This window comes from Dendrobates tinctorius, unplaced genomic scaffold (assembly GCF_039654945.1).
Source record: "Dendrobates tinctorius isolate UK_male_01 unplaced genomic scaffold, ASM3965494v1 ptg000143l, whole genome shotgun sequence".
Classification (NCBI taxonomy): domain Eukaryota; kingdom Metazoa; phylum Chordata; class Amphibia; order Anura; family Dendrobatidae; genus Dendrobates; species Dendrobates tinctorius.
Window position 1 is genome coordinate 12,261,335 of NW_027361810.1, and position 18,808 is coordinate 12,280,142.

The 18,808-nt window shown below is 45.3% G+C and overlaps 1 protein-coding gene across 4 annotated transcripts in view; it reads left to right on the forward strand.

The window, feature by feature from the left end:
- The window catches only part of DNPEP (aspartyl aminopeptidase), a 30,091-nt gene extending 18,504 nt beyond the window's left edge, over window positions 1–11,587 (forward strand). For all 4 annotated transcript variants that reach the window (XM_073545460.1, XM_073545461.1, XM_073545463.1 and 1 more), the window contains exon 15: window positions 11,391–11,587. In XM_073545460.1, the coding sequence (XP_073401561.1) occupies window positions 11,391–11,441 (51 nt within the window). In that variant the 3' untranslated portion in view covers window positions 11,442–11,587. The remainder of the gene's footprint in view (window positions 1–11,390) is intronic.
- The last annotated feature ends 7,221 nt before the right edge of the window (window positions 11,588–18,808 follow it).

Here is an 18,808-nt window from a genome sequence, read left to right on the forward strand (position 1 = left end):
GTTGGGGGTTGTAGTGCTCTATATAGGAGTGTAATGGTCAGTAATGTTGGGGGTTGTAGTGCTCTATATATGAGTGTAATAGTCGGGTATGTTGGGGGTTGTAGTGCTCTATATGTGAGTGTAATGGTTAGTAATGTTGGGGGTTGTAGTGCTCTATATAGGAGTGTAATGGTCGGGTATGTTGGGGGTTGTAGTGCTCTATATAGGAGTGTAATGGTCAGTAATGTTGGGGGTTGTAGTGCTCTATATGAGTGTAATGGTCAGGTACGTTGGGGGTTATAGTGCTCTATATATGAGTGTAATGGTCGGGTATGTTGGGGGTTGTAGTGCTCTATATAGGAGTGTAATGGTCGGGTATGTTGGGGGTTGTAGTGCTCTATATAGGAGTGTAAAGGTCGGTAATGTTGGGGGTTGTAGTGCTCTATGTAGGAGTGTAATGGTCGGTTATGTTGGGGGTTGTAGTGCTCTATATATAAGTAATGGTTAGTAATGTTGGGAGTCGTAGTGCTCTATATAGGAGTGTAATGGTCATTATGTTGGGGGTTGTAGTGCTCTATATATGAGTGTAATGGTCGGGTATGTTGGGGGTTGTAGTGCTCTATATATGAGTGTAATGGTCAGTAATATTGGGGGTTGTAGTGCTCTATATGTGAGTGTAATGGTCAGTAATGTTGGGGGTTGTAGTGGTCTATATAGAAGTGTAATGGTCAGTAATGTTCGGGGTTGTAGTGCTCTATATAGAAGTGTAATGGTCGGGTATGTTGGGGGTTGTAGTGCTCTATATAGGAGTGTAATGGTCAGTAATGTTGGGGGTTGTGCTCTATATGAGTGTAATGGTCAGTAATGTTGGGGGTTGTAGTGCTCTATATAGGAGTGTAATGGTTGGGTATGTTGGGGGTTGTAGTGCTCTATATATGAGTGTAATGGTCAGTAATATTGGGGGTTGTAGTGCTCTATATAGGAGTGTAATGGTTGGGTATGTTGGGGGTTGTAGTGCTCTATATAGGAGTGTAATGGTCGGGTATGTTGGGGGTTGTAGTGCTCTATATAGGAGTGTAATGGTCAGTAATGTTGGGGGTTGTAGTGCTCTATATAGGAGTGTAATGGTCGGGTATGTTGGGGGTTGTAGTGGTCTATATAGGAGTGTAATGGTCGGGTATGTTGGGGGTTGTAGTGCTCTATATAGGAGTGTAATGGTCGGGTATGTTGGGGGTTGTAGTGGTCTATATAGGAGTGTAATGGTCGGGAATGTTGGGGGTTGTAGTGCTCTATATAGGAGTGTAATGGTCGGGTATGCTGGGGGTTGTAGTGCTCTATATAGGAGTGTAATGGTCAGTAATGTTGGGGGTTGTAGTGCTCTATATAGGAGTGTAATGGTCGGGTATGTTGGGGGTTGTAGTGGTCTATATAGGAGTGTAATGGTCGGGTATGTTGGGGGTTGTAGTGGTCTATATAGGAGTGTAATGGTCGGGTATGTTGGGGGTTGTAGTGCTCTATATAGGAGTGTAATGGTCGGGTATGTTGGGGGTTGTAGTGCTCTATATATGAGTGTAATGGTCGGGTATGTTGGGGGTTGTAGTGGTCTATATAGGAGTGTAATGGTCGGGTATGTTGGGGGTTGTAGTGCTCTATATAGGAGTGTAATGGTCGGGTATGTTGGGGGTTGTAGTGCTCTATATAGGAGTGTAATGGTCGGGTATGTTGGGGGTTGTAGTGCTCTATATAGGAGTGTAATGGTCGGGTATGTTGGGGGTTGTAGTGGTCTATATAGGAGTGTAATGGTCGGGTATGTTGGGGGTTGTAGTGCTCTACATAGGAGTGTAATGGTTGGGTATGTTGGGGGTTGTAGTGCTCTACATAGGAGTGTAATGGTTGGGTATGTTGGGGGTTGTAGTGCTCTATATAGGAGTGGAATGGTCGGGTATGTTGGGGGTTGTAGTGCTCTATATAGGAGTGTAATGATCGGGTATGTTGGGGGTTGTAGTGGTCTATATATGAGTGTAATGGTCGGGTATGTTGGGAGTTGTAGTGCTCTATATAGGAGTGTAATGGTTGTTATGTTGGGGGTTGTAGTGCTCTATATAGGAGTGTAATGATCGGGTATGTTGGGGGTTGTAGTGGTCTATATATGAGTGTAATGGTTGGGTATGTTGGGGGTTGTAGTGCTCTATATAGGAGTGTAATGGTTGGGTATGTTGGGGGTTGTAGTGCTCTATATAGGAGTGTAATGGTCGGGTATGTTGGGGGTTGTAGTGCTCTATATAGGAGTGTAATGGTCGGGTATGTTGGGGGTTGTAGTGGTCTATATAGGAGTGTAATGGTCGGGTATGTTGGGGGTTGTAGTGGTCTAGATAGGAGTGTAATGGTCGGGTATGTTGGGGGTTGTAGTGCTCTATATAGGAGTGTAATGGTTGGGTATGTTGGGGGTTGTAGTGCTCTATATAGGAGTGTAATGGTCGGGTATGTTGGGGGTTGTAGTGCTCTATATAGGAGTGTAATGGTCGGGTATGTTGGGGGTTGTAGTGCTCTATATAGGAGTGTAATGGTCGGGTATGTTGGGGGTTGTAGTGGTCTAGATAGGAGTGTAATGGTCGGGTATGTTGGGGGTTGTAGTGCTCTATATAGGAGTGTAATGGTTGGGTATGTTGGGGGTTGTAGTGCTCTATATAGGAGTGTAATGGTCGGGTATGTTGGGGGTTGTAGTGGTCTATATAGGAGTGTAATGGTCGGGTATGTTGGGGGTTGTAGTGCTCTATATAGGAGTGTAATGGTCGGGTATGTTGGGGGTTGTAGTGCTCTATATAGGAGTGTAATGGTCGGGTATGTTGGGGGTTGTAGTGCTCTATATAGGAGTGTAATGGTCGGGTATGTTGGGGGTTGTAGTGGTCTAGATAGGAGTGTAATGGTCGGGTATGTTGGGGGTTGTAGTGCTCTATATAGGAGTGTAATGGTTGGGTATGTTGGGGGTTGTAGTGCTCTATATAGGAGTGTAATGGTCGGGTATGTTGGGGGTTGTAGTGGTCTATATAGGAGTGTAATGGTCGGGTATGTTGGGGGTTGTAGTGCTCTATATAGGAGTGTAATGGTCAGTAATGTTGGGGGTTGTAGTGCTCTATATAGGAGTGTAATGATCGGGTATGTTGGGGGTTGTAGTGGTCTATATATGAGTGTAATGGTTGGGTATGTTGGGGGTTGTAGTGCTCTATATAGGAGTGTAATGGTTGGGTATGTTGGGGGTTGTAGTGCTCTATATAGGAGTGTAATGGTCGGGTATGTTGGGGGTTGTAGTGCTCTATATAGGAGTGTAATGGTCGGGTATGTTGGGGGTTGTAGTGGTCTATATAGGAGTGTAATGGTCGGGTATGTTGGGGGTTGTAGTGCTCTATATAGGAGTGTAATGGTCGGGTATGTTGGGGGTTGTAGTGCTCTATATAGGAGTGTAATGGTTGGGTATGTTGGGGGTTGTAGTGCTCTATATAGGAGTGTAATGGTCGGGTATGTTGGGGGTTGTAGTGCTCTATATAGGAGTGTAATGGTTGGGTATGTTGGGGGTTGTAGTGCTCTATATAGGAGTGTAATGGTTGGGTATGTTGGGGGTTGTAGTGCTCTATAGGAGTGTAATGGTCGGGTATGTTGGGGGTTGTAGTGCTCTATAGGAGTGTAATGGTCGGGTATGTTGGGGGTTGTAGTGCTCTACACTCACTGGCCACTTTATTAGGTACACCTGTCCAACTGTGTGTTAAGACTTAATTTCTAATCAGCCAATCACATGGCGGCAACTCAGTGCATTTAGGCATGTAGACATGGTCAAGACAATCTCCTGCAGTTCAAACCGAGCATCAGTATGGGGAAGAAAGGTGATTTGAGTGCCTTTGAACGTGGCATGATTGTTGGTGCCAGAAGGGCTGGTCTGAGTATTTCAGAAACTGCTGATCTACTGGGATTTTCACGCACAACCATCTCTAGGGTTTACAGAGAATGGTCCGAAAAAGAAAAAAAATCCAGTGAGCGGCAGTTCTGTGGCCGGAAATGCCTTGTTGATGCCAGAGGTCAGAGGAGAATGGGCAGACTGGTTCGAGCTGATAGAAAGGCAACAGTGACTCAAATTGCCACCCGTTACAACCAAGGTAGGCAGAAGAGCATCTCTGAACGCACAGTGCGTCGAACTTTGAGGCAGATGGGCTACAGCAGCAGAAGACCACACCGGGTACCACTCCTCTCAGCTAAGAACAGGAAACTGAGGCTACAATTTGCACAAGCTCATCGAAATTGGACAGTAGAAGATTGGAAAAACGTTGCCTGGTCTGATGAGTCTCGATTTCTGCTGCGACATTCGGATGGTAGGGTCAGAATTTGGCGTAAACAACATGAAAGCATGGATCCATCCTGCCTTGTATCAACGGTTCAGGCTGGTGGTGGTGGTGTCATGGTGTGGGGAATTTTTTCTGGGCACTCTTTGGGCCCCTTGGTACCAATTGAGCATCGTTGCAACGCCACAGCCTACCTGAGTATTGTTGCTGACCATGTCCATCCCTTTATGACCACAATGTACCCAACATCTGATGGCTACTTTCAGCAGGATAATGCGCCATGTCATAAAGCTCGAATCATCTCAGATTGGTTTCTTGAACATGACAATGAGTTCACTGTACTCAAATGGCCTCCTCAGTCACCAGATCTCAATCCAATAGAGCATCTTTGGGATGTGGTGGAACGGGAGATTCGCATCAGGGATGTGCAGCCGACAAATCTGCGCCAACTGTGTGATGCCATCATGTCAATATGGTCCAAAATCTCTGAGGAATGCTTCCAGCACCTTGTTGAATCTCTGCCACGAAGAATTGAGGCAGTTCTGAAGGCAAAAGGGGGTCCAACCCGTTACTAGCATGGTGTACCTAATAAAGTGGCCAGTGAGTGTATATAGGAGTGTAATGGTCGGGTATGTTGGGGGTTGTAGTGCTCTATATAGGAGTGTAATGGTCGGGTATGTTGGGGGTTGTAGTGCTCTATATAGGAGTGTAATGGTCGGCTATGTTGGGGGTTGTAGTGCTCTATATAGGAGTGTAATGGTCGGGTATGTTGGGGGTTGTAGTGCTCTATATAGAAGTGTAATGGTTGGGTATGTTGGGGTTGTAGTGCTCTATATATGAGTGTAATGGTCGGGTATGTTGGGGGTTGTAGTGCTCTATATAGGAGTGTAATGATCGGCTATGTTGGGGGTTGTAGTGCTCTATATAGGAGTGTAATGGTTGGGTATGTTGGGGGTTGTAGTGCTCTATATTGGAGTGTAATGGTCAGTAATGTTGGGGGTTGTAGTGCTCTATATAGGAGTGTAATGGTCGGGTATGTTGGGGGTTGTAGTGCTCTATATAGGAGTGTAATGGTCGGGTATGTTGGGGGTTGTAGTGCTCTATATACGAGTGTAATGGTTGAGTATGTTGGGGGTTGTAGTGCTCTATATACGAGTGTAATGGTTGAGTATGTTGGGGGTTGTAGTGCTCTATATAGGAGTGTAATGGTCGGGTATGTTGGGAGTTGTAGTGCTCTATATAGGAGTGTAATGATCGGCTATGTTGGGGGTTGTAGTGCTCTATATAGGATTGTAATTGTCAGTAATGTTGGGGGTTGTAGTGCTCTATATAGGAGTGTAATGGTCAGTAATGTTGGGGGTTGTAGTGCTTTATATAGGAGTGTAATGGTCAGTAATGTTGGGGGTTGTAGTGCTTTATATAGGAGTGTAATGGTCGGGTATGTTGGGGGTTGTAGTGCTCTATATAGGAGTGTAATTGTCATTGATGTTGGGGGTTGTAGTGCTCTATATAGGAGTGTAATTGTCAGTGATGTTGGGGGTTGTAGTGCTCTATATAGGAGTGTAATGGTTGGGTATGTTGGGGGTTGTAGTGCTCTATATAGGAGTGTAATTGTCATTGATGTTGGGGGTTGTAGTGCTCTATATAGGAGTGCAATTGTCAGTGATGTTGGGGGTTGTAGTGCTCTATATAGGAGTGTAATGGTCAGTAATGTTGGGGGTTGTAGTGCTCTATATATGAGTGTAATTGTCAGTAATGTTGGGGGTTGTAGTGCTCTATATAGGAGTGTAATGGTCAGTAATGTTGGGGGTTGTAGTGCTCTATATAGGAGTGTAATGGTCAGTAATGTTGGGGGTTGTAGTGCTCTATATAGGAGTGTAATGGTCAGTAATGTTGGGGGTTGTAGTGCTCTATATAGAAGTGTAATGGTCAGTAATGTTGGGGGTTGTAGTTCTCTATATAGGAGTGTAATGGTCAGTAATGTTGGGGGTTGTAGTGCTCTATATAGGAGTGTAATGGTCAGTAATGTTGGGGGTTGTAGTGCTCTATATAGGAGTGTAATGGTCAGTAATGTTGGGGGTTGTAGTGCTCTATATAGGAGTGTAATGGTCAGTAATGTTGGGGGTTGTAGTGCTCTATATAGGAGTGTAATGGTCAGTAATGTTGGGGGTTGTAGTGCTCTATATAGGAGTGTAATGGTCAGTAATGTTGGGGGTTGTAGTGCTCTATATAGGAGTGTAATGGTCAGTAATGTTGGGGGTTGTAGTGCTCTATATAGGAGTGTAATGGTCAGTAATGTTGGGGGTTGTAGTGCTCTATATAGGAGTGTAATGGTCAGTAATGTTGGGGGTTGTAGTGCTCTATATAGGAGTGTAATGGTCAGTAATGTTGGGGGTTGTAGTGCTCTATATAGGAGTGTAATGGTCAGTAATGTTGGGGGTTGTAGTGCTCTATATAGGAGTGTAATGGTCAGTAATGTTGGGGGTTGTAGTGCTCTATATAGGAGTGTAATGGTCAGTAATGTTGGGGGTTGTAGTGCTCTATATAGGAGTGTAATGGTCAGTAATGTTGGGGGTTGTATTGCTCTATATAGGCGTGTAATGGTCAGTAATGTTGGGGGTTGTAGTGCTCTATATAGAAGTGTAATGGTCAGTAATGTTGGGGGTTGTAGTTCTCTATATAGGAGTGTAATGGTTAGTAATGTTGGGGGTTGTAGTGCTCTATATAGGAGTGTAATGGTCAGTAATGTTGGGGGTTGTAGTGCTCTATATAGGAGTGTAATGGTCAGTAATGTTGGGGGTTGTAGTGCTCTATATAGAAGTGTAATGGTCAGTAATGTTGGGGGTTGTAGTGCTCTATATAGGAGTGTAATGGTCAGTAATGTTGGGGGTTGTAGTGCTCTATATAGGAGTGTAATGGTCAGTAATGTTGGGGGTTGTAGTGCTCTATATAGGAGTGTAATGGTTAGTAATGTTGGGGGTTGTAGTGCTCTATATAGGAGTGTAATGGTCAGTAATGTTGGGGGTTGTAGTGCTCTATATAGGAGTGTAATGGTCAGTAATGTTGGGGGTTGTAGTGCTCTATATAGAAGTGTAATGGTCAGTAATGTTGGGGGTTGTAGTGCTCTATATAGGAGTGTAATGGTCAGTAATGTTGGGGGTTGTAGTGCTCTATATAGGAGTGTAATGGTCAGTAATGTTGGGGGTTGTAGTGCTCTATATAGGAGTGTAATGGTTAGTAATGTTGGGGGTTGTAGTGCTCTATATAGGAGTGTAATGGTCATTAATGTTGGGGGTTGTAGTGGTCTATATAGGAGTGTAATGGTCAGTAATGTTGGGGGTTGTAGTGGTCTATATAGGAGTGTAATGGTCAGTAATGTTGGGGGTTGTAGTGCTCTATATAGGAGTGTAATGGTCAGTAATGTTGGGGGTTGTAGTGCTCTATATAGAAGTGTAATGGTCAGTAATGTTGGGGGTTGTAGTGCTCTATATAGGAGTGTAATGGTCAGTAATGTTGGGGGTTGTAGTGCTCTATATAGGAGTGTAATGGTCAGTAATGTTGGGGGTTGTAGTGCTCTATATAGGAGTGTAATGGTCAGTAATGTTGGGGGTTGTAGTTCTCTATATAGGAGTGTAATGGTCAGTAATGTTGGGGGTTGTAGTGCTCTATATAGAAGTGTAATGGTCAGTAATGTTGGGGGTTGTAGTGCTCTATATAGGAGTGTAATGGTCAGTAATGTTGGGGGTTGTAGTGCTCTATATAGGAGTGTAATGGTCAGTAATGTTGGGGGTTGTAGTGCTCTATATAGGAGTGTAATGGTCAGTAATGTTGGGGGTTGTAGTGCTCTATATAGGAGTGTAATGGTCAGTAATGTTGGGGGTTGTAGTGCTCTATATAGGAGTGTAATGGTCAGTAATGTTGGGGGTTGTAGTGCTCTATATAGGAGTGTAATGGTCAGTAATGTTGGGGGTTGTAGTGCTCTATATAGGAGTGTAATGGTCAGTAATGTTGGGGGTTGTAGTGCTCTATATAGGAGTGTAATGGTCAGTAATGTTGGGGTTGTAGTGCTCTATATAGGAGTGTAATGGTCAGTAATGTTGGGGGTTGTAGTGCTCTATATAGGAGTGTAATGGTCAGTAATGTTGGGGGTTGTAGTTCTCTATATAGGAGTGTAATGGTCAGTAATGTTGGGGGTTGTAGTGCTCTATATAGGAGTGTAATGGTCAGTAATGTTGGGGGTTGTAGTGCTCTATATAGGAGTGTAATGGTCAGTAATGTTGGGGGTTGTAGTGCTCTATATAGGAGTGTAATGGTCAGTAATGTTGGGGGTTGTAGTGCTCTATATAGAAGTGTAATGGTCAGTAATGTTGGGGGTTGTAGTGCTCTATATAGGCGTGTAATGGTCAGTAATGTTGGGGGTTGTAGTGCTCTATATAGGAGTGTAATGGTCAGTAATGTTGGGGGTTGTAGTGCTCTATATAGGAGTGTAATGGTCAGTAATGTTGGGGGTTGTAGTTCTCTATATAGGAGTGTAATGGTCAGTAATGTTGGGGGTTGTAGTGCTCTATATAGGAGTGTAATGGTCAGTAATGTTGGGGGTTGTAGTGCTCTATATAGGAGTGTAATGGTCAGTAATGTTGGGGGTTGTAGTGCTCTATATAGAAGTGTAATGGTCAGTAATGTTGGGGGTTGTAGTGCTCTATATAGGAGTGTAATGGTCAGTAATGTTGGGGGTTGTAGTTCTCTATATAGGAGTGTAATGGTCAGTAATGTTGGGGGTTGTAGTGCTCTATATAGGAGTGTAATGGTCAGTAATGTTGGGGGTTGTAGTGCTCTATATAGGAGTGTAATGGTCAGTAATGTTGGGGGTTGTAGTGCTCTATATAGGAGTGTAATGGTCAGTAATGTTGGGGGTTGTAGTGCTCTATATAGAAGTGTAATGGTCAGTAATGTTGGGGGTTGTAGTGCTCTATATAGGCGTGTAATGGTCAGTAATGTTGGGGGTTGTAGTGCTCTATATAGGCGTGTAATGGTCAGTAATGTTGGGGGTTGTAGTGCTCTATATAGGAGTGTAATGGTCAGTAATGTTGGGGGTTGTAGTGCTCTATATAGGAGTGTAATGGTCAGTAATGTTGGGGGTTGTAGTGCTCTATATAGGAGTGTAATGGTCAGTAATGTTGGGGGTTGTAGTGCTCTATATAGGAGTGTAATGGTCAGTAATGTTGGGGGTTGTAGTGCTCTATATAGGAGTGTAATGGTCAGTAATGTTGGGGGTTGTAGTGCTCTATATAGGAGTGTAATGGTCAGTAATGTTGGGGGTTGTAGTGCTCTATATAGGAGTGTAATGGTCAGTAATGTTGGGGGTTGTAGTGCTCTATATAGAAGTGTAATGGTCAGTAATGTTGGGGGTTGTAGTGCTCTATATAGGCGTGTAATGGTCAGTAATGTTGGGGGTTGTAGTTCTCTATATAGGAGTGTAATGGTCAGTAATGTTGGGGGTTGTAGTTCTCTATATAGGAGTGTAATGGTCAGTAATGTTGGGGGTTGTAGTTCTCTATATAGGAGTGTAATGGTCAGTAATGTTGGGGGTTGTAGTGCTCTATATAGGAGTGTAATGGTCAGTAATGTTGGGGGTTGTAGTGCTCTATATAGGAGTGTAATGGTCAGTAATGTTGGGGGTTGTAGTGCTCTATATAGGAGTGTAATGGTCGGGAATGTTGGGGGTTGTAGTGTATGATAGAATTGTGCTATAGCCCATTCTGATGTTTTGTTGCAGTCCTGTGTATTTTTTGTGTTTTCTGGCTGTGGATGTAGCAGAGCTGGGTTGTGGCTGTAGTTATAGTCGCTCGCACTGTGTTGCACGCTCGGCTCTGCTATATACACTGGTATAACACTGATGTCCTCCTGCTGCGGCGTGCTAGACTCCCTCCCACAGCTCCTGATACGGATTATCTCTGTCGCTGTGTCCTGGCGGCGGGCGCGGTGACACTTCGTATCGGAGACGTCAGCGTGTTTGTGTACATTCGCGTCGCTGCGTTTCCCAGCAAATTGTAATTCTAATTGTGTGTGCGGCTCCTCTCCCATTGGCTGCTGCCGTGGCAACCTACACTGGCCTTGAAGTCAATGGGCGGTTGCCGTAGCAACTGCCGACATCAGTGGGTTAGTCAAGTGGTTGCTACGGCAACACCAGGACATCGCTAATGAGCAATAGCGTGTATTAGCCTATGACATGATATCATGGAAACCATGGCAACCGGAGCCCACCCAGCTCCGTCTCGTGGGCATCCATTTCTCTGGTCCTCGCCCCGAGCTCTGTCTCCTTAATAAGCGACGACGGCGGCTTCTAATTTGACTGATCGGACCCCGACTACTGTGCACCATTTATTATACCCAGGGCAAGTGCCGCCGTCCACTCTGCCACCCGCCGTAAAAAAAAAAAATAAAGTCTCAAAGCGCAAAAAATCAAGATGAGATATAACGATATTGCCTCGGTGACGTCGTCCCTCCTGGATGCCGTCGTCCCTCCTGCATGCCCTCGTCCCTCCTGCATGCCCTCGTCCCTCCTGCATGCCCTCGTCCCTCCTGCATGCCGTCGTCCCTCCTGGATGCCGTCGTCCCTCCTGGATGCCGTCGTCCCTCCTGGATGCCGTCGTCCCTCCTGGATGCCGTCGTCCCTCCTGCATGCCGTCGTCCCTCCTGCATGCCGTCGTCCCTCCTGCATGCCGTCGTCCCTCCTGGATGCCGTCGTCCCTCCTGGATGCGGTCGTCCCTCCTGGATGCGGTCGTCCCTCCTGGATGCCGTCGTCCCTCCTGGATGCCGTCGTCCCTCCTGGATGCCGTCGTCCCTCCTGGATGCCGTCGTCCCTCCTGGATGCCGTCGTACCTCCTGCATGCCGTCGTCCCTCCTGGATGCCGTCGTCCCTCCTGGATGCCGTCGTCCCTCCTGGATGCCGTCGTCCCTCCTGCATGCCGTCTCTACTGCATGTCGTCGTCCCTCCTGGATGCCGTCGTCCCTCCTGAATGACGGCCTGTGACTCCTGTGCCCTGATGTGTGACTTAGACCCTCCTCTCTCTTCTCAGGGCTTCTTCGAGCAGTATCCAACTGTGAACAACAGTCTTCTGGTGGATTGAAGAGTCCGTCTTTCATCCTGCGGACAGAGCACGTGTTCCCTATCTGCCCGGATCCCCGTATCACATGTGATGGATGTGGTGTTTGTGGAAGAATCATCAAGAACTGCTCCGTATTTGTGGAAATAAACACATTTTCTGTACATTCAGGCACCGTGTGGACACTTTGTGTATTCAGATCCCTGTAACAATATTAAATTTATATTCTTCCTCCAAATGTCACTGGGGGCCCCGCGAGCATCAACAATCCCCAGATTTACCAACATTCTAATAAGCAAAATTGTTACATTTAAGCCCCACCCCCGGAACGCAGGGTTCCGTCCCCCAAGTATCCAGGAACACCCAGTTTGGGGCGGAGCTTTACTAAATCCCACCTCCTTTGCTTTCCTGTTCCCTATCTAAACGGGACGTACAGGACGCCTTTTCTGTAGATTATTGGTTTTAGTTATATCTTTTCTTGGGAAAACTGAGTGATAACCAATATGGAGGCCACATGATTGGCTGATTGTTCCCATAGTTACGAGATTTGTAGAGATTTGCATATATCACTTCTTAACTATGCAGATTTCTCATTTGGAAGTTGAATGACAGCCTGACACACTGCTCCAAATCCTCTACATGAACATAAATGGTCCCTGTATTGTCAATAAACTTTTCATAAACCAATAGTAAAAGAGAATATAAAAAAAACTTAGAAGCAGATTTCTCCAATAAGATTTATTTCAATCTCCATTTATGAGCCTCCTCTTCTCCTCCCCCACCTCTCCAACTCCTCATTCATTCTGAAAAAAAAACAAACAGGTCAAATCCACAAAAGAAGGATTTCCAGTTCATTGAGTGATCAGATTGCAGCTGCCTATCGAGGTCTATGGAGAACAGAGGGGCAGAGAGATGGTGTTGCTGCTTTCTAGTAAATATTTCTCACACCCCAGTGAAAGATTATCAGCTACACAGCTCAGTACTGTTGTATAACGTCCTCCATGCTGCTCCTTTCTAGTAAGTGTTTCTCACCCCCAAAGCTGGAATCACAGCTACCTAGCTCAGTACTGTTGTATATTGTCCTCCATGCTGCTCCTTTCTAGTAAGTGTTTCTCACCCCCAGAGCTGGAATCACAGCTACCTAGCTCAGTACTGTTGTATAATGTCCTACATGCTGCTGCTGCTTTCTAGTAAATGTTTATCTCACCGCAGTGCTGGAATAACTTCGTAGCAGCTAGTCTGCACCCACTAGGTCAGAGATCAAGAGAGCCTACTTAGAGAAAAACTGGTAGAAAATCCAGGATAAGTCAATGGCCAGAAATAGTGTTATGTACACACAGCAGCTTCTCCTTAGTCACCTATAAGGACAGGTACGCTATAAATGATACCCTTCTGTGTGCCTGCAGTGACCTCTAGGGGGAGCGTATAGCGTACAGTTTTACCATTGAGTTTAATGCATGAGCAGTATGTAATGAGCTCCCCCTAGTGGTAGCAACATTTTATGCTTTATGGCAATACAGGGGAATTGGAGTTTTGTATCAGAAAAATAGAGCTGCGTCTCCTATACAGAAATATTAAGAAATTAATCAGCAGAGAATTTTGGTCCAATTATGAAGAAATGGGCAGAATAGGGGACATTTACTACAGGGTCGTAATGTTGATGACAGCCTCCTGTGGAGCTGTGGTGGTGGCCATTGATTGCGGCCATCGCTCGTTGCTCTTTTTTCAAAAGTATTTCCAGCTGTTAATGAACCTTTGACAGAAGCCAGAGCCCTGATGGCCGAGCGCTCAGACCTGCGCTGAGGATTACGACAAGACAGGATTAACTCGCACCAATTAAAGCCGAGCAAGTCGTTTCCTGGAAACCTGCGCCAATTTATTCATTCTGGGGTTATTTTCTAGAATCATCTGCAAGGTAAATATCAGATAAGATGATGGCAGCACAATATGTACGGAATGTCACTGACGCTCTATAGCGATGGAGTCCGGTGATCGCTGCAGCAAAGACATCACTATGAAGGGCGTCTGTCACGTGATGGAACGTTAGGAGCCGATATGCTAATTAAAATGTAATAAACTATATACATTTCCCCCTTTAGCCCCCATGGCCAGTACTAGGGGGTAACCCTATGGTGCAGATCATTCAATATGACTTTTATTTAAAGGTACAGTCACCAGGGATGAGCGGACCTGTGTAAGTTTGGAATCTGGTACCAGAACCAGAGGAGTATCTAGGGGGTGCCAGCCAGCAGGGGGCGCAGTTGGGCTGCCTAATGCAGCAGTCCTAGGTGTCTTACCCCTACAGCTGCATTTTGGGAGTCGGCCTTTCTCTGACCTGGCTGTCAAGCTGACATCCGGCACAGAGAAGCTGCAGTGCGCCGGCTCCCATTTAACAATTGTACTCTCGTCTTTCAGACACAAGTACAATTGAAGCTCCGACCGCCGGGTCAGCGACGTCAGCAGCATGATCAGGTCATGTGATCACACTGCTGACGTCACTCACCGGCACTCAGAAGCGCGAAGAGCATTGGTGGTAAGTGCTCCAGTGAAGACACCAAAGGTACAATGTAATGGGGAGGGGAATTTACTGTGTGTGGGGGAGATATTTGATTTGGGTTAGATTTAATGTAACGGGGAAAATTTGGGGACACAATATGGGGAGCCTGAGAAATTTGACGACACAGTATGAGGAGCAAGTGGGTAGATGGGGGCGTTTGTGAGGAAACTATGGGAATGATGGGTGCAGATACAGTATGGTGAGTGGGGGGGATGGATGCAGACATAGTATGGTGAGTGAGGGAGATGGGTGCGAACTCAGCATGGGTAGTGAAGGGGGGAATGTATGCTGGCAGCATGGGTAGCAAGGGTGATGTGATGTGTGCAGACACAGTATGGGGAGTCAAGGGCATGTGTGAGGATGTAGTACTGGAAGTGAGAGGGTAACCGTATAAGGAGGGAGGTGGAATAGTGCAAAGAGACAGTATGGGGAGAGAAAAGTGAGTAGGCACAGAATAAAGACTGAGTAGTGGGGAGGGGGTAGCATGGGGGAACATTGTAAGGGCACAGCCTGGAAGAGATAGTAAGCCAAGGAAGGGGGGGGGAGTATGATGAGGGGGCACAGTAGAGAGACTGGGCTCTATAGGGGGGACACTGAAGAAGGGGCCCAGTATGGAAAGCAGAGGGCAGTGTGGAGAGCATGTACCATAAGCGGGACAGTGTTGGGGTCATATTTTGTGCAGGGAATATAGTGAGGGGCAAGTATTTATTCAGGGGTTCAGCATAGGGCAGATATTTTTATTCGGGAGCTTTATAATGACACTTCTATCTTTAAGGGCATCCTGTGGGGATTTGCTGCAGGAGACCGGAGAAGATGGAAGTCTGCAGAGACGGCTGTGGATTAAAAAAAGTCATTATGGGGTATGGACAAGATGAAGAAACAGAGAACGACTCCAGAGACGACGTCATCTATCAGGTACCTGGATGTAAATGTTTTTTGTGATACTGACTAATTCTCAGATTTTTCTTAGGAATATTAAACGGGGTTGTCCAAGTTTGTGATGAGTCTGCAGTCATTCTCAGTGACTGCAGACTTCTGAACTCTCACAGTGCGCACTGCACGCAATCCGGAGTGTCTCGTGCCGGTGATTTGCAGACATGCAGTCACGTGCTGACTAGACGTGTGGCCTCAAGCAATTGAAGTGAATTGAGTGAGGCTGCGCACGTCTAGTCGGAATGTGGCCAGAAGTATTCAAATAGCATATTTGTACAAGGGAGAATCCTAATAGTGTGCAGTGCATGCACTGTGAGAACCAGAAGCCTGCGGCCACCTATAGTGAATGAAGGCTTTCATCTCAAACCTGGACGAGCTCATTAACTATAAAATGAAGCCCTGCAGCCAATCCTAACAGAGTGTGATATCCTCACTGTCAGGATTCAGCTCTGCTTGCAGGTTCTAGCAGTCATCACATGGCCGCTTGACTCACGCAATTTTCATACTTGCGCTGTTCGCGAGAAACTCGGACAAGTCTCGCACGTCAATACCTGGCACTCGGGAGAGGAGCGTGCGGCTGCATGTATTTCTATGCAGCCTCACGCTCCGATCCGAGTGACGGCGGCAGTGCTGGGTATTGACACGCGAGACTCGTCCGAGTTTCTCGCATGTGTGACCTCAGCCTATGTGTGCATATCACATAAGTGCTAGGAGGGGAGGCACCAAACTGTACCCAAACTTGAACCAGAACAAAACCCCATTGAAATAATGAGCACCTGAACTTTGGAGCTGGAAAAAATTTCTCTATTTCCCCCTGAACTCTGAACACTAAACCGGACATCTGGGAAAAGTCTGTGTTCGGAGTTTAGTAGTCCGGAACACTTAGAAGTTCGGGGTACACTCATCTCTAACAGTCGACCTTCACAGAGGAGCGGTTTGCTCTCCGCCATTTAGCAATTAGAAGAGACTTTGCTGAGACTTCAGCATTGTGCGTTTCCTTTGTTATTTCTCCTGGAAATGTATAACGTTTGTTCTACTATCAATAGAGTGTTTCTTACACTTTCATCTTTGATTGTACGACCTTTAAAAAAGATGGTAATAATTAGTTGTCAGTTAATTCATATTAATTTATACATTTCCAGGAGGAATAACAGGAGCGACACAAATCAGAATTCAAAGAAGATCCTGAAATGTTTTTCTCATTTAGGTATTCTTCAAAATGGATCTCCAGTAGTGATGAGCGAGCGTGCTCTGATAAGGTGTTATCCACGCTCGGGTGCTAATAATATGTTCGAGTCCCTGCGACTGGATGTCTCGCCGCTGCATGTCTCGCAGCTGTTCTTACAAACAGGCAATCCCTGCATGTGTTGCAGCTGTTGAACAGCTCCAAGACATGCAGCCGCGGGGACTCGAACATATTATTCAAGCACACCAAAGTCACTGAGTTAGGACCCGAGCATGCTCAGATAACACCTTATCCCAGCATGCTTGATCATCACTAATCTCCAGGTTTGGTGTTTATCCTATAGAAGTCTCTCCCTATAGCTGATGCTATCTGCGATTTCTTCAGTTTTGACTAAAGTGAAGGAAAAAGATTGCAAGACCTCGGTGCAGTCGCAGCGGGCCCGTCGCTCGTGCATGCCCACCGGATCACACCTTGCCAGCCTCCCTGTCCCATCTTCTGATTGGTAGGGGCTGCGCCGTCCTTATGCTGCGGCATGACACAGAACTTCGGCAGGTACTAAGAGGTTCGCAGAGCGCTGCTCCGGGATTTTGGAAATGCTGTATTCCAATGTTCACTATTTCTTTTTGTTTTGTATCCGCTCTGTACATCTATGATCAGGGATTCCATGTTAGCTGCTGTGCCCACTGTAAGACAAAGGTAGTCTGACATCTACCTCCAAGTTTAGTGGTGTCTCGCTTCGTCCTCTATGCTTTACACTACAGCTCTTCTTGTTCAGGTCAGCTGCTGTTTATAACCTCCCCAGAACCTGAAGAACTGATTTCCATTACAACAAGGATTGTAAACTACCAGCAACAAACCAATAGTGAGAAAAGTGTAGAATAATGAGAAACATATTGTTTTTTACGTCGAAGAAGGAAGTGAAGACGGAAGATAAACGACGATTGACTCCAATAATCAAAGCCGATAACCTCTGTGGAGCCGCAGGAAGCCGAGCGCAGCCATTCCAATAACGTCGCTACAGAGATGGAATAATAATTCCATCCCGGCTCCAAAATTAGATTTCTGCTCCGGAGCGAGCATGCTGCTGGTGTCCTGCCAGGTGCGGAGCGTCCCTGACTCACCCATCCATATGGGATATCAGGATTTCAGGACTCTTCAGACCTACAGATGACTACCCATTCCTGCTACTACATGTGGGGACAAATGACACCGCAAGAAACAACCTGGAAACCATCTGCAGAGACTTTGAAGACTTAGGCAAGAAAGTGAAAGAACTGGGAGCGCAGGTGGTCTTCTCTTCCATCCTCCCAGTGGATGGCCGTGGAACAAGGAGGTGGAATAAGATTCTGCAGGTGAACAACTGGCTACGTCGATGGTGCCGTCAGCAACGATTTGGATTTCTGGATCACGGAGTGAACTACTTATACGATGGACTACTTGCTAGAGATGGGGTGCACCTTACGAAGACTGGAAAGCAGGTATTTGGAAGTCGCCTTGCTACACTTGTAAGGAGAGCTTTAAACTAGAACAACATGGGAAGGGAAGCAAAAGACCAGAAAAAGCCATACACCTGACAAATGCTATTGAGAACTCTGCTATTAGAAGTGGAAAGGAAGAACAAAGACAAAAGAATCTAAATAATAAAAATATTGGAGAAAGAGAAACCAATCACAAACTAAAATGTATCTATACTAATGCACAAAGCATGGGCAACAAACAAGGAGAATTGGAACTACTAACACAGGAAAAGAAATATTATGTCATTGGAATCACTGAAACTTGGTGGGACAATACACATGATTGGAATACAAGACTAGAAGGATACAACTTATTTGCAAGAAACAGACTTGATAAACGAGGAGGAGGTGTCACATTGTATGTTAGAAACGCGTATATCTGCACAGAGATTGAAGCTTCAGAGACTAGGAGTTCTGTGGAAACTGTTTGGGTAAGAATACAAGGACAGAACAATGGAAAGGACACCATTGTAGGCATTTACTACAATCCGCCTGTGCAAGCTGAAGACATGGATGAACTCTTTATGCATCAAATGGCCAAGTTCTCCAAAAAATATGACATAGTTGTCATGGGAGATTTCAACTATCCAGACATTTGTTGGGAATCTCTCTCAGGCAAAACTAACAGGTCAAGGAAATTCTTATCCTCTCTTGCTGACAACTTTATCTTCCAAAAGGTAGGGGAGAAAACAAGGGGAACTGCTACCTTGGATCTAATCCTTATAAACAAAAATGTCCAGGAGGGATGGGAAATCTTGAAAAATGAAATTCTCAAAGCACAATTGTTAACAATTCCGAAAAGAGGGAAGAATAGGAAGCATTTAAGGAAACCAGGATGGATGAACACAGAACTTAAGCCCATGCTAAAAAGGAAGAAAGAAATGTTTATAAAACGGAAAGAGGGAGGCATATCTAAAGAAGAATATAATGCTGTCTACAGAACATGCAGGGCACAAATCAGATTACTAAAGCTGACAATGAATTGAGGCTTGCAAGAGATGTCAAAAGCAATAATAAAGGGTTTTGGGGATATGTCAAAAGTAAAAAAGTCAAAGATGCTATAGGATTTTTACAGGATGAAAATGATGAAATGGTAAGACAGGATGTTGAGAAGGCCGAACTTTTAAATTCCTATTTTGCATCTGTTTTCTCTCAGAAAGGAAATGTAACATCAACTGTTCTTCACTGTGCTATTAAG